Below are 14,439 nucleotides of genomic sequence, written 5' to 3' on the forward strand. Positions count from 1 at the left end.
AAATAATAAATGAAGTGCATCATTTACTAATGTACCCATATTAATTGATGTATATTTTTATTGGATTTGAAGAATGATTTGAAGTGAATATTTAATACTATGGGTAAAACAGGAAAAAAGAATTTGTCTTCTCTTGATATGCTAAAAGTGACAAGTAAAAGTAAAAATTTATTTTTAGAATACTGAACAAGTAAAAGTGAATAGAAGGAGTACTTTCATTGCTGTAAAATATTCCCCTCTAAACTTTTTTGCTTTTATGTCTGTTTGTTCCCTTTTTTTATTCCCTCTCATTAATTCTGTTTAAATTACGGAGGCAAATCTTTTCAGTTGTCATCCTAATTTCCTAAAAAGTTCCATAAATAATTTTTTTTTTCGTTTATTAGTTTTCTTACCATTTTAGAATGGCCACTGCATACATTTTCTCTATATATAAACAGAAAAAAAAAAAAAAAGAAGAACGAAAAAGACATAATTCTGAAAGGCAACATACATACTTTGTGTTGTTCATCTATCTCGAATGGTGACTTGGTGCGACTTTTATTGTGTTTTTATTGCAAGGTTAACTCTTCACATTCTTCAGATTTTAATAACAATGAATGAATTAATTCATCTTTTAAATGTTAGTATTTACTTTATTATTTATTGAAAGGTGCATTTACGTTACAAAAATATTATATGAACAATTTTCAAGTAAAGGATAAAATGGTCCTTCAATTTTTTATGGGCATTTTGATAATCCAACTTTTCCCTTAGAACCTTTCTATTTTTAGTATAAAATATGATATATAGGTCTTGAATACCATGAACACAAGATTAGAGGTTTGACTTAGTGGTTTAGGGATTCAAAATTTACCTTGAGGTTTCAAGTTCAAATCCCAAACACTATATTTTTATTTTTTGAACCCTCTAAGTGAATACTCTAGATCCGTCATTACCTTTGAGAGGGTGTTGTAGTGAAAAACCTTTTTATTTATATGTATCTGGCTTCCAAATTCCGAACCGAAACAGCTGCTTCTTGATACAAGCAATTCTCTTTGAGACAACCAAATATGATTGGATTTGAGAATAAATGCATGAGCAGAATAGGAGCATCTGAACAAATTCTGCCTGAAATCCTTCTTCACATGCAAAACAAAAACGGTTACCTAATCCTGTTACACTTATTTACATGGTTGCATTAAGAACCACTTTAAAGTTTTGGTGGCCAAATGTAGGGGTGTTCAAATGAGACTGAAAAATTGATCTGAACCGGTAAATCAAGTCAAACCGATTTAATGAACCGAAAACCGGCTCGGTTTGGTTTGGTTTGGTTTTAAATTTTGAAAAACTGATTAACATTTGGTTCAGTTTGGTGTTACGAAAAAAACCGAATCAAATCGAACCAAACCGCATATATATATATATATATATATATCTTGCTTATTAATTTTTTTTTTATCTATCTTCTTTATAATTTTTGTTCATTTCAAGTCCAATACTAATTCAAATAATTATAAAGAAAAGTCTAGCCCATTTTCTTGGGTGGTGTTCTTATTCTGTTTCCCCCACTTTCTTTGGGGAATGAAGCTAAGAGCTGCTTTTTTTTTTCTTTCTCTTTTTTGACAAAGAGATGATGAGACAAATTTGTATAGTATTTGCTTACATTTTCGACAAAACCATTGTACGTAACTTGAAGTCTTTAAACAAAAGAAGAAGTCCTTAAAGAAAAATGATAGGGAATGAATGTTTTAGCATTGATGTGAATGTGATACTGTTTTCACCATAGTTGTTGTATCTCAATTTCATTTTTTGCGCCTCACTTGTATCAATTTCTTTTCATTATAAAATATTTCCTTAAAAACCGCAAAATCCGAACCAACCCAATAAAACCGAAACCGATTAAATTTATACTATAATGGTTTGGTTTGGTTTGAATATCAAAAAAACCCGATTTAGTTGATTTGGTTTGGTTTGGTTTTAACCAAAAACCGAGTCAAACAGGGCCATGAACACCCCAAGCCAAATGTATTAGAACCAAACTCAGACATGGTATGAAAAAATAATTGTGAAATATATCTAAGATGATAAGACATTAGGAATTCTGTATTAGACTTACAAATCACATACTTAGAAGATTAATAGTGCTCAATACATAAGAAAGCTTTACTGTGGTAACATTGTGCATAGAATCTCTCTGTCCTACCAAAGGCAAGGATGGTCCTCGTGCATGAGAAGTGGGTTGCAGCCATGCATGAAGAATCAGAATCCATGTCCTTTTCGTACCACTCAATTTATTCTCTCAAAATATTAATTATAAGAAGCAAGGGACCCTCCATGAAAAAACGACTCTTGAGTGTTTGACCGTCTTTAAACATTATTTTGGCTCCTTGGGCTGCCCTTAATGTGGAACCCATTGCTACCATTTGTCTTTCTTCCAAACACAAGGTGGACACCAGGATCATGGTGAGTGCAAGAAGCATTGTGGAGAATGGAGTTGTTGATTCCTTGGACATTGCTGTTCATGAATGCAGTCATAGGAAGGGACTTATTTTGCATTCCATCTCCGTTCCTTCCACTTTCACTCCCTGATTTTTCTTCATCATCGTCACTACTCCACGCCTTTGGGCTTCCTTTCTTTTGAAGGCTCTGAGGGCTGTATGTCTTCCTTGAAGGGCTTAACTCCATAATAGCTCCCTTGTTTTCACCAGCTAGTGTTAGCACACTCATTCCAAAGTCATCCGTGGTATCGGAATTAGACACCTTCTTCTGCTGAACCCCTTTATCTTTCTTAAGAGATTCTCGTTTCCCATTTTCTACTGTTTTTCCATTTCTAGTAGTCTGCATGACATGATGACTGTTGGTGTTAGCCCTCGTGGTTTCGTGGACCACAACAGATTTCTGATCAACCTGTGGAGGAATCTTGGACTCGAGATCAAGTTGAGATGGGGGAAGCTTTAGTGGGGATGGAGGGTGAGAGAGTGTCGGCTTAGTTTGAGGAGAGTTGGTCTGGGATTTCATTACATTTGGCTGGATGACTTTTTGTGATGGTGTGGGAGCTTTCGATGGTGATGATTGATTGATGAGAGTTTGGACAGAATCTGCCATTTTTGTTTTTGGTGATGGTGGTAACGAAGAATGCGGAGTACTAGTCGGAGCGCTCTGTGTCCTGAATGGGGATTGTGGCACGGATGTGGTGACTTTAGTGACAGGAGATTTAGGGACGTCAGTTGCAGCACGTTGTGGTTGTGCTGCCACTGGAGAACGTGGTGAGGGAACCTTTGGTGGCGAAACAACAGATTGAGGAGGAGCAACAGGTGATGATCTTGGAGCTGGAGTTGCCAGAGTGGAACGTGGGGAAGCTGCAGCCACAGATTGAGGCTGCGGTGCTGAAATGGGGCTGCGTGGGGCTGGCACTGCTGGTTTCGGTGGTGCAGCGACTGCTGCAACGGGAGGAGCAGTAGTAGCTGGTGGTTGTTGTGCAGGTTCTTGAGGTTGAGGTGGCTGAGTAGTAGTAGTAGCTGCCGGTGATGGAGGCCTAAATGGCGTGGTAGGTCGAAACAACGGTTGTGACGCCGGTGCTGGTGTAGCAGGAGCTGGAGTTTGTGCAGCCGGACGAACCATCGAAGCGAAACGGAACAATGGACGGGGTTGCTGTTGGCTTGCCATTGATAGATGGATAGTATAGTAAAAGTCCTAAAAGATTATTATTAAGTACTTGTGAAAAACTAAACTCCCCAAAAGTTTTCCACAATGAAATAACTCAAATATATTACTCATATTTATAGTCCAAGAAAGCGAAAGGCGTCAAATAGACATTTCAAGAGCGGAAACACATGAAAGATGAAAGGGAAAGAAAGGCATCAGATTCACAGCAAACGTAAATTTCATTTCACAAAAGTAATAAGCAAGCATCAGATTCAAACCATCACCAAGCAATTCATATATAAACAAAAATCAAAACAAAAAGGACAGTTCAATTTGGTATAATAGCTATTAGCAAGGGGACCACGTTATTGTAAAAGTGACGTGAGTGAAAATCACTGCATTTCAACTCTTCTTTCTTTTCATGATAGAAACTCCATCGTCCATATATAAACCAATTGGAAGGGATTGTTAGTGTGTTTAGAGCTGTTTTCCAATAATAAAAGCAACCTCTGTTAGCTCATTAAAAAATTCCTTGTATACTATTGGACATCGGAAGGCATCTATGCCCTCCAAATACAAATTAAAGGCGATAATCGCAACGACTACTGTGGGTTAAAAACTAAAAATGATCACGACCATGAGTTATGGTCGCACACTTGCATTCTTTGGAATAGTTTTGAGGGATACATGAATATTTTAAAGCACTTAAACAGATTCTTTCAACTTGCTCTCTGTTTCAAAAAAGCCAAGTCCTGTTTGTGATTCGTTCCTTTCATTACCGTCCATATATAGAGGAAAGGTTTCTTAAATAATACTCCCTCCGTTTCAATTTATGTGAACCCATTTGACTGGGCACGACATTTAAGAAAGAGGGACTTTTGAAACTTTTGATTCAAAATAAGCCTTGAAAATTTGGGTGGCTGTAAATCATTCTTAAAGTGAATTTGTTTCCAAATTAGGAAATAGATCATTCATTTTGACACGGACTAAAGAGGAAATAGGTTCAAACAAATTGAAACAGAGGGAGTATTGTTTTCCTTTCATTGTATATAACGAGGTTAGATTGGATACGGGGTTCAAAACAGTCGGAATTTTTTAGGCACATTCTAAAAGTACCGCTAAAATTTGTGATCTTAAATATGTTTGGGCTATTTCTATGACCTATAAAATCATGTTAGTGAGGACAAAATAAAAAGAAAAGAGTGACATGTACTTTGAAAAAAAAAAACAAGGCATAAAAACACATCTAAATTATAGTGAAATTGTCAATTACACACCTAAACTATACTCTTATCGCCTCCCAGAACTTATTTTTTTTCGTATTGTTTACCCCCTTCACTAGCTACATGGTAAAGAAAACAAGTTAAACATATCATGTTCATACATGCGCCTATACTAGACTAGGTGAAATCATGCCCGCGCTATGCACAGGCCCAAGCAAGTTAATTAATGATTTTATTCATTTTTGCGTCATTGTAGATATGATTTTTTTTTTTTTTTTTTTTTTTTTGTAGTCAAGAATATGAAAATTAGATTAATATTCATTTTATGATGATAGTAAATCTAAGTTAAGCTTTTAAATAAACATACTGAATTTAAATTTTGAAACTAATAGGAGTACAACAAAGTAACATGAAAAAGGAAAAAAATTAACTTTGCTCAGTGTGGGTTAGAAAGCGCTGCACAACAAAACCATATACTAAAAAGTAGGGGTGTCAATGGGACGGCTCGGGCGGTTATTTTATAAAATTTATACCGTATCAATTTTTCGGTTATTTCATTTAGCAGAACCAAGATTAGACTTTTCGAAACCGTCCCATCATGTCGGTTTCTCTTCGATATCGGTACGATTCGGTTAGGTTTCAATTTTTTTATTTTAAAAAAAGAACATCATGTTATAGTTACTAGTAAAAGTTAAGACACAATATCATAAATACTACTATAGGACTTCGACAAAAACTCTCTAGATATTTTCTTGATTAAAAGGTGATGAATCAAGAAAACATGAAAGACGACAAGAATAGAGATTGATCCCATTATTTTATGGTAGTATAAAATAATGTTAAGCAAAAAACAAATATATTTTAGATCGCATGAGGGGAAAAAAATCAATGAAGATGAGACTCACGAACTGAGATTACTAAGATTGAGTATCCACTAAGAGAATTTAAATTCATACGAGAGGAAAGATGCATGTCTAATACGTTGTAACTTTCTATCCAAGATCGTTGGAATACCTTGTAGCTTATTAGTTACTACTTGAGATGCTAGAACTAATTTAAGTTGAATAGGAATAATATAATAGATTTCATAGTTGAAACTTTAGGTGTTAATTATGTTGCCGGCTTGTAGTCATTTTCATCATCCCAAACCCAAGGCGAAAATTTCAATATTTTTACCTTGTTTAAGATGCAGATCTCCTTCATTAGCTTTGAGTTCATTGTTATTCTTTGGGTTCTCCTTTAAAAGGGGTTGTGGGGGAAAAGCCCCAGCCCCCCTACATATTGTATGTAAATATATAAAATGTATATTACATATATATACTTATTTGGTTCGGTTCGGTATTATTTCGGTTTATTTTTATAAAATTAAAAACCAACCTAATTATTCGGTATGGTTATAAATTTATATAAAAACCGTCGGTTTTATTAAAAGAAACCTAAAAATCGGTTCGGTACGGTACGGTTCGGTCGGTTAATTCGGTTTTTTGAAAACCATTGACACCCCTACTAAAAAGGAACAAAACTGCAGTAATTATGTTATGATAGAGAAAATTTAGATTTGGAGACTCGGCTGAGACCACATGAATAAATCTATGAAAAATTGTTGTAAACATGAAACACTGTTTGTCCCAGGTGAAACCCAAAAGGTATAAAAGGTAATTAAGCCTCAATCAGGGACAACTACAAACATAAGAAAAGATGACTTTACATAGCACATGAAGAATTGAAAGCCATCAATATGTAGTGCGTGGGTCTTTTGGTCCATTTCAGGAAATGTACAAACTGAAGGCCATGAAGCGCAACAGCTATAAAATACAAAGACAGTGGCAAAATAAAAAAGAACCCTGAAGCAAGCAGCGATGTCAACGGAGTGCAGCCTGCTTCTGCTGCCACTCCGTGACTTCTTTTATATATAGTCCCTCTGTTTCAATTTATATGAATCCATTTGACTGGGCATGAAGTTTAAGAAAATAGAAAAAACTTTTAAACTTGTGGTGTTAGATGAGTCACATATATTTTGTGTGGCTATAAATCATTGAATAAAGATAAATTGTTTCCAAATATAGAAAGAGGTCATTTTTTTTGGCACGGACTAATAAGGAAATAGATTCACATAAATTGAAACGGAGGGAGTATATGAGTGCGCCTATAGTAGAAAAAAAAAGTTTTAATGTCTTATTTCATTTTATTCTTTCGGACGCAAACCGATGGACACGACCTCATCATCTCTCAGGTCTTACATACAACAAAGTACAAAGTCAAGCCGAGTAATATTCAGCGTCTCTTGAAGAGTTAATTAAGGATTCTGCATAAGAAATAAAGTCAAGTCTAAGCATTTTACATAGAACATATTGAAACAAATGAGAAAATTCCACGCCGCTCGTGTATATTAGATGGAAAGAACATTTTTAGCTATAAAAAGGACCTGAAACTTCATGTTCCATTAAAGTATATACTACAGATAATAAATTGAAAGTTCAACCACCCATAAAGGGGTTGAGACTTGCGTGACGATGAGGCCCGATCGGTTTAGGTCAGAAAGAATAAAATGAAATATGACATGAAAACCCCTCTTTTTGTCTAGTATAGGCGTGTGTATGCACATGGTATATCTTAACTTGTTTTCTGTACTAGGTAATTAATTAAGGGGGTAAATAATAGAAAAAATTAAGTTTGGGGGGTCATAGGATCCCACATAGTTTAGGTGTGTAGTTGACAATTTCGCCATAATTTAGGTGTGTTTCTATGCTTTATCCCATTAAAGAAAAGGAAAGTATACACTAAAAGACTTTGATAAAAAGTGCACGGTGAATATAATGGCTGTCATGTAAGATACTACATGCTATGCAAAATAGCAGGCGATCGATATGGCCTATTTGAAATTCAACTTTTCCAGGTTTTATATTTATTCCATTTCTAATTTAAAATTACAAAACACTCAAGGCCAAGTATTTCTTACCATCTGTTTTGATGCCCTCCTCTTTAAGAACTTTCACGCAAATAATACTGGATTTGCGGCTGTTAGATCTTTCAAGTACTATGTAAGGAGGCAATATTTATTTAAAGAGAATAATAAAAGTTGACACCTTAAGAGTCTAAAACTGACAAAGACAAGATTCTTTTAATGTTCCAAAAGTGAAACAAATAATCAAATTGGACGTCATGATTCATTCACAAGTGAGTTGACATCTTTTCATTAACTAATGAAGTCTGACAATTTTCTCTTCCTTTTATATTTTTTTGGAAACAAATTTGATCCTCGACTGATTCATCAACTTAAATCATTCCAACGAGAAAATAGGAGGTACCAAAAAAATAACTTAAATTTCACTTGAATCGACATGTAATATAGAATCATCCCGCCAATATTCATCTTAACAAAATACATCTCTCAAGGTTTAAATACACAACACAAAGGTCCCTCTGTTAACTTTTCATTTAGAATGGATGGTCACTTGTCCAAGACAAAAGAAAAAGGAGAAGGACCAGCTTTAGCTCTGATTTCCCGCAGAATTGGAATATTACATTTTGTTATCGTGGTTGATGTTTTTTGATCAAATCCAATGATCAAAATAAGCATTCTGCCTCTACCAACAGCTTCTACATTCCCGTACCTGAAATTCCGGTACCTGAAAAACGTACTGCACTTTCATAAATCAGCCTCTATCATTTAAATAGTAGGATATTCATAAATTTATATTATACAAATACGTAACAATTAACAGCTAGACCCTATCAAATTAAACCGGTTCAGACTAAGAGACTAACCCATCGTGGGCGGGTTAATGGGTTACCAAATCCATAATTTGACATCTCGCAGTTGCAGGGGTGGATTTAGCGTGTTGGATGGCAGTTCTCGGGAAGCCAGTAATTTTTGCACGGATCTTGTATTTGTATTGGAAATTTCAATAAATATAAGAAATAAACCATTAATAAAGTGTGTTATTGGTCGAGTGACAAAAAAAGAACATTTAAAGCTTTGCTGCCCCTTGGTCACCATTAGGCTTTTATTTTGTATTTTTTAATTTTTTAATTTGAGATGGGTGGGCACCCACAAACTTCTTTTTAATTTGAGATGAGTGGAACCTATAGATTTCAAATTCCGAATTCCGAATCCGCCTATGTGGTGTTGCACATGACGGTTATATAATCTCCATCAATTAAATTTAAGGATTGTCAAAAAAGATAGCACACATCATTTCTAGTTCATACTATTCTGTAATTCATAAGACTTATTCATAAGTTGTGCGGCCAGCACACCAATGATCGTTTTAAATCGTTTATAGAGTAGGTATTCTATACCCGAGATTCACTTTGTTACATAAAGTATCTCATGATCTTGTCTATCTATATGTACTCGTAGCTGTGTGTTTTACTAACTTAATCAATGACTACACACAAATGTAACTTCAAAGTGGTCTTTGCCAGTCTCGCTAGCTAGAACTCTCATTTCAAGCTGAACCACTTTTCTTGACACTAGTCTCTCGGCACGCCTGTTGCAAATGTATATCTAATCTTACCGTATACAATGTTATTATAAAATACTCTCAAAACTATTACCATAAAACTTTAAGTAAATAAGTAAACATAAGAAAATACAGGTTTATGTAAATGATCAATATGGACGGTGACTTATTTATCGCGATCAAATAATTGGATATAGTTTGAACTTATCAAAATGAACAATGAAAGTTTATGGGGAGAAACAACCATTTCTTTTAGTAGTATTGTTCTCGACGTTGGCCTTCAATTTGACTAGATGAATGGTTAAAATTGATCTTTCATTCTAATTGATATGAAAAGGATACAAGTGAACGATCGCAGTATTCGTACTGCCATCAACACATAATAATCATTTATTTAACTTATGTCTGCCAACATAGATTTCAGATATACTAAAACTCTTTTGAAAAAGTTTTAGGGGGGGTCTGTGCATACCAAACAATTCGAGTGTACCTGCTATACAAAATTATATATGTAACTCAAGTATCACGAGCCAGGCAACAATAACAACAAATTTAAATTAACGCTGTCGACCCCCATATTGCGTCTTTAGAACGGGCATCAGTTGCAGAAATGCTAGAATTTGGGGAAGAAATTTGTTAACTTACAATTCAGTATTCTATAACAATAACAAATTAAAGGAATACAGAAAAGGAGAAACAAGGATAAGTTGTGAAAAATGGAAGTAAAAGAGCATGTATGATGCTCTTCAATGTTATGCATCTAAATGTTCTTGCATAATTTATAACATCCTTTATTGAGCTGAATTCCGAAATGTTTCAAGACGCTTGAGCTGCTTCTCTGGAATTAGTTGGATTTCCTGATCACTATGGTAATCAGAGAGGTTTGTTCTCAATCTTTGGCAATCCTTTACATGCAGTCTTTGCAATTCAGGGCAACGCAAATATGCTTTTTGAGTGTAGAAATGGGTGAGACAGGGGAGATTTCCCAGCACCAAATCTCTTAATCTTGGGAGAATCATGTCTTCCGGTGCTTCATGAACTCCATTTCCATCTTTGTGATCACCGATAACTTGCTCCAAACTACTGCAATCTTCCAGCCATAATACTTGTAGATGACAAAGGAAATCACAAACGCTATACGGGAAGATATATTTGAGCTTCTCACATTGTGACAGTTTTACAACTTCAAGCCTGTGGAACATAACTAATTCAGTAGTACCCTTCCATAGGCTAGTGAGTTGAGAGAGATTGTGCAGTATCAATCTCTTCAGTTTCCTTAATTCTCCACCTCGGACTGTGAGGCCTTCAAATCCAAACACAACTTTAATTGAATTCCCTGTTGCGTGAACCTCTTCAAGATTTGACATTCTTTGAACTAAATTGGGAGGAAGGAGTGCATCTTTCAAATTAGGACATTCATGGACCTCCAAAGTCTTGAGCTTGTGTAGAGATCCAGATGGTAGGTTCTCAGCACAGATACCTTCCATTTCTTGCATCTGGTGAATATTCAGCTTCTCCAGTTTTGGGAACACAGGTTGAATTGGAACTCCACTTTCCAATTTTATAAATTGGGCACCATTAGAACAATGCTCTACGCACTGCTCTACATAGAGAAGTTTCACGCTATCAAAATTTTCAGGGCGGTATTCTTCAAGAATGCATTCTTGGTAGCTCAATTTCTCTGCTTTGCGTGCTACAGCCTGCGTAAACCAATTTGGAAATTCTTTCAACTGCAAGCCAGTAGCCAACCCACTAGAAGAAGAGGGCCCTCGTGCATTTAACAGCCTGCGTACCTCTGAACCATTCACACAAACATCAAATTTCTCCCAATGAGGATCAAGATTGGTATCATCGGGATCATCAGGAGGTAGGCAACTGACACCAGCCAAATCTACTTTAAGGGTTGTTAAGCCACTCAAGCTTAATATTTCTTGGAAGCTGGCTTTGTTTTGTCCATTCCCATTTTCCCAATCTGCAAAGCAGCCTTGCATGTATAACTCTTCCAACTTCTTCATGCTCGATATGATTCCTGGGGGGACTTCCTTGCAAGGAGACAAGGTGATATCCAAAATTCGTAACTCTTTCAAATGTGCGAAGCTTTCAGGCAATGATGCAAACCTCGACTCTCTTAGGCTCAGAATTTCAAGCTTGGTAAGTCCTCCAATCATTGATACGTCTCTTATTAACCTGCAATAATCCAAAGACAGTATCCGAAGGAGTGACAACTGCTTAGTTGAGGAGGGTAAAGACCTCATTAATTTTACACCAGTAAAATCCAGGACTTTCAGAGCTTTCATATTTCCGAAAAATTCAAGGGGAACTTGCTTTAGAGACTTGTTATTCTGCAGCAATAGCATCTCTGTTTCGGGGCAGTCTACATCATCAGGTAGGGATTGGATATGATTTGACATGAGTGAGATAGCTCCGCAGGAGCTCTTTAAGGTGTCTCTTGGCCAGTCCTTCAATGCCAAGCCTGCTTTAACAACACTCATTGGTTGCTGGTTGATTGATATTTGTATCGAAATATCACGAATAACATCGTGCATTTTGACAGTGTCCTCCTTATCGCCATCTAAGAGCAAAGAAGAAGCTTTGAGTTCTTCGAACGTGAGATGAGCATCATCTCTTGCTTCTTTGACACTCTCAATGTTTGGGATTAAGGACAATCCCATGCCATACCTGGTCAATGTTTCCTTGGGGATGTTGTGATCTTCAGGAAAGAAGGAGCACATCAAGAAAAAACGCTTGCACAAATCATTTGGCAAGAAACTGTAACTCAGTTCTATACTTTCGGAAACAACAGAACTGAGATCATCGTCCTGATCAATGGATGGAGCTTTGGATCTCTCGAGACGTGTAGCTGCACTTTGCCAAGAGCCCAAGTCTTTGTTGCGCAGTGCACTTCCTACAGTCGAAAGTGCTATTGGCAATCCGGCGCATTCCTTAACAATCTTCTTTCCTATCTCAATAAAACCAGCCTGCTTGGACTTATCTCCAGCTCTTTGGCTGAACAAAATCCAAGGATCATCGCCTGAGAGGACATTGATTGGGATCGGGGGATGCCTATCCAGATTGTCACACACATACCTCTTCCTTGTAGTGATTAAGATCTTGCATTTGTAACCACCAGACCTTTGGATATCCTCGGAATTTTGTGGTATTCCAATGTCTGATAGGTCATCTATGGTCTGCCACAAGTCATCCAAGATCAAAAGGATGTTACTGTGGTCCATTAAGATGTCCTTGAGGTCGTTGGCACGATCTTGCACTTCAATGGAAGTGAGTTCCACCCCCAAGCCATGAGCAATGTCCCCTTGAATTTTCCTCAAATCAAAATTTTGCGAGACAACTGACACCACCACCTGATCGAATATTCTTTCTTTTAAAGCTCTGCTAGCCAATGCTTTCACCATGTAGGTTTTACCTACACCTCCCATGCCATGTACTCGTGCAATGCTACGTCCCTCATCTTTCAGGGCATTCATAATCTCATCCATGGACAACTTCCTGGAGCTAAAAGAAAGAAAATCTTTCGGGCGTTGAATATTGCGAGAGCGCTGCCATATTGCTGCCGCTTGGGGTTGGAGAGCTACTACCGAATTGAATTTCGGATCTTGTATCAGTTCCCCCATAGCTTCTCTCAGCTTAGCAATTCTTTTGCTAAGCTTGTAGTGCCACAGGCAGCAAGCTGGTCTTGCTTTTTCCATGTCGGTTGTCAGAAGATTCACCTTATTTTCGACATCTTTGGCTCTGTCAAGCTGTGGCTTAAGCTCTTCCCTGACGCTGCGTCGTCCACTTTTTTCAACCGTGTCTTCAAGACGTTTAGCTTTCTCAAGGAATTCTCTGGCCTCACTCTCAAAAGCCTCTGCACTTTCTTTATATTTTATACAGTAAAGACATTGTTTCTTCGCTCCATTCCATGCCCATTTCAAAGGCACTGCTAAGATCGCTAGTACTACTGAAACCGCATTCTCCATTTGGGAAGGAGTTCTTTTTGTTTCGTGTGGTGTGGTGTGGATAAAGGTCTTATTTCTCAAACTTTATCAAAAAAATTGGATGTTTCTCATACTCATCACCAGAACCAATTTATAGAAAAATTACTACTGTATCATTTCCCCTGCACTTTCAATGGAAAAGGCTTTTTGTCGAAAGGAAAGAAAACAGGGGGGGCATTTAACTATAGGTGACCCTTAAGTCTTTTTATTGAGTGGAGGTAACTCAAGTTTTAATTATTGAGTGGAGGTGATGTTTTTTGATTATTGATTAAGAGGTTTTGACCTTGCCCCAAAAGTTTTTTATTTTGATACTTTGACCTCAACTTTATTTTTAATACTTTACCCTCAAGTTTTATTTTTTAACGCTTTGACCCTTTGGTCAATATAAGCCCTAAAATACCAAATGGATCAAAAAAAAAAAAGCCAATTGCACTGCTTTTGGGTCTTTTCCTCCAATGTTCTTCTTCTTCTTCCTCGGTTAGTTCTTCCTCCTTCTTCTTCTTCTTCTTCTTCTTTTCAATCCACTTTGTTCTCATTCTTTTTTCTCTCCATTCTTCTTCCTCATCTTCCATTGTTTTCCTCCGCTTCTTCTTCATCCATTCTTTGTGCCATTTTGAAGAATTTGCTCAACAAAAAAAAACTAAACCACCGTATTTGTAATTTTTTTGGTTCGGATTGGTAAGGTCTACATGGGCATTACTTCATAAGTACTGCTTCCTTCTTCTTCTTCTTCCATTGGTGCGGCATTTTGAAGAATTTGTCAACAAAGAAAAAAAACGAAACCATTTTGCACTTTTTGGTAGGCATTACTTGATATTTTTACGCTCATTTGGTAAGTAAAATATTGTTGTTTTGTTTCAATTATTTATCCGGGTTTTTTCTTTGATTTTCCAACAATTTAAAGATGGTTGTAATTGTGTGCAAACAAGTGCTAAGGTAACATTTGTGATAAAGAGCTTCTAAAATTTTTCCAACAGCTCGTTGTAGTTTCTGTGTCGCTTTGTAGTTTATCTGTGACTATTGTAGTTGCCGCCACAATTACAACATATTAAGTAGTTATTGCAACTTCTAGACTAATTGTTGTTAAATACGTAGTATGAATAAATTTTGGGGTTTGTGAGTTGTTTTTTC

General features: G+C 36.4%; 2 protein-coding genes across 2 annotated transcripts; both read right to left on the reverse strand.

Annotated features, from left to right (window-relative positions):
• Positions 1 to 2,031: 2,031 nt before the first annotated feature.
• On the reverse strand, positions 2,032 to 3,738 carry LOC132029777 (uncharacterized). Its single transcript, XM_059419131.1, has one exon. The coding sequence runs from the start codon at positions 3,643 to 3,645 to the stop codon at positions 2,347 to 2,349; it is 1,299 nt and encodes a 432-aa protein (XP_059275114.1). The 5' UTR covers positions 3,646 to 3,738; the 3' UTR covers positions 2,032 to 2,346.
• Positions 3,739 to 9,932: 6,194 nt separating this feature from the next.
• Positions 9,933 to 13,462, reverse strand: LOC132029779 (probable disease resistance protein At4g27220). The gene has a single exon (XM_059419132.1). It carries the CDS (start codon positions 13,288 to 13,290, stop codon positions 10,105 to 10,107), a length of 3,186 nt encoding a protein of 1,061 aa, XP_059275115.1. The 5' UTR covers positions 13,291 to 13,462; the 3' UTR covers positions 9,933 to 10,104.
• Positions 13,463 to 14,439: the final 977 nt, after the last annotated feature.

The sequence above is a fragment of the Lycium ferocissimum genome, chromosome 9, assembly GCF_029784015.1.
Source record: "Lycium ferocissimum isolate CSIRO_LF1 chromosome 9, AGI_CSIRO_Lferr_CH_V1, whole genome shotgun sequence".
NCBI classification, from domain to species: domain Eukaryota; kingdom Viridiplantae; phylum Streptophyta; class Magnoliopsida; order Solanales; family Solanaceae; genus Lycium; species Lycium ferocissimum.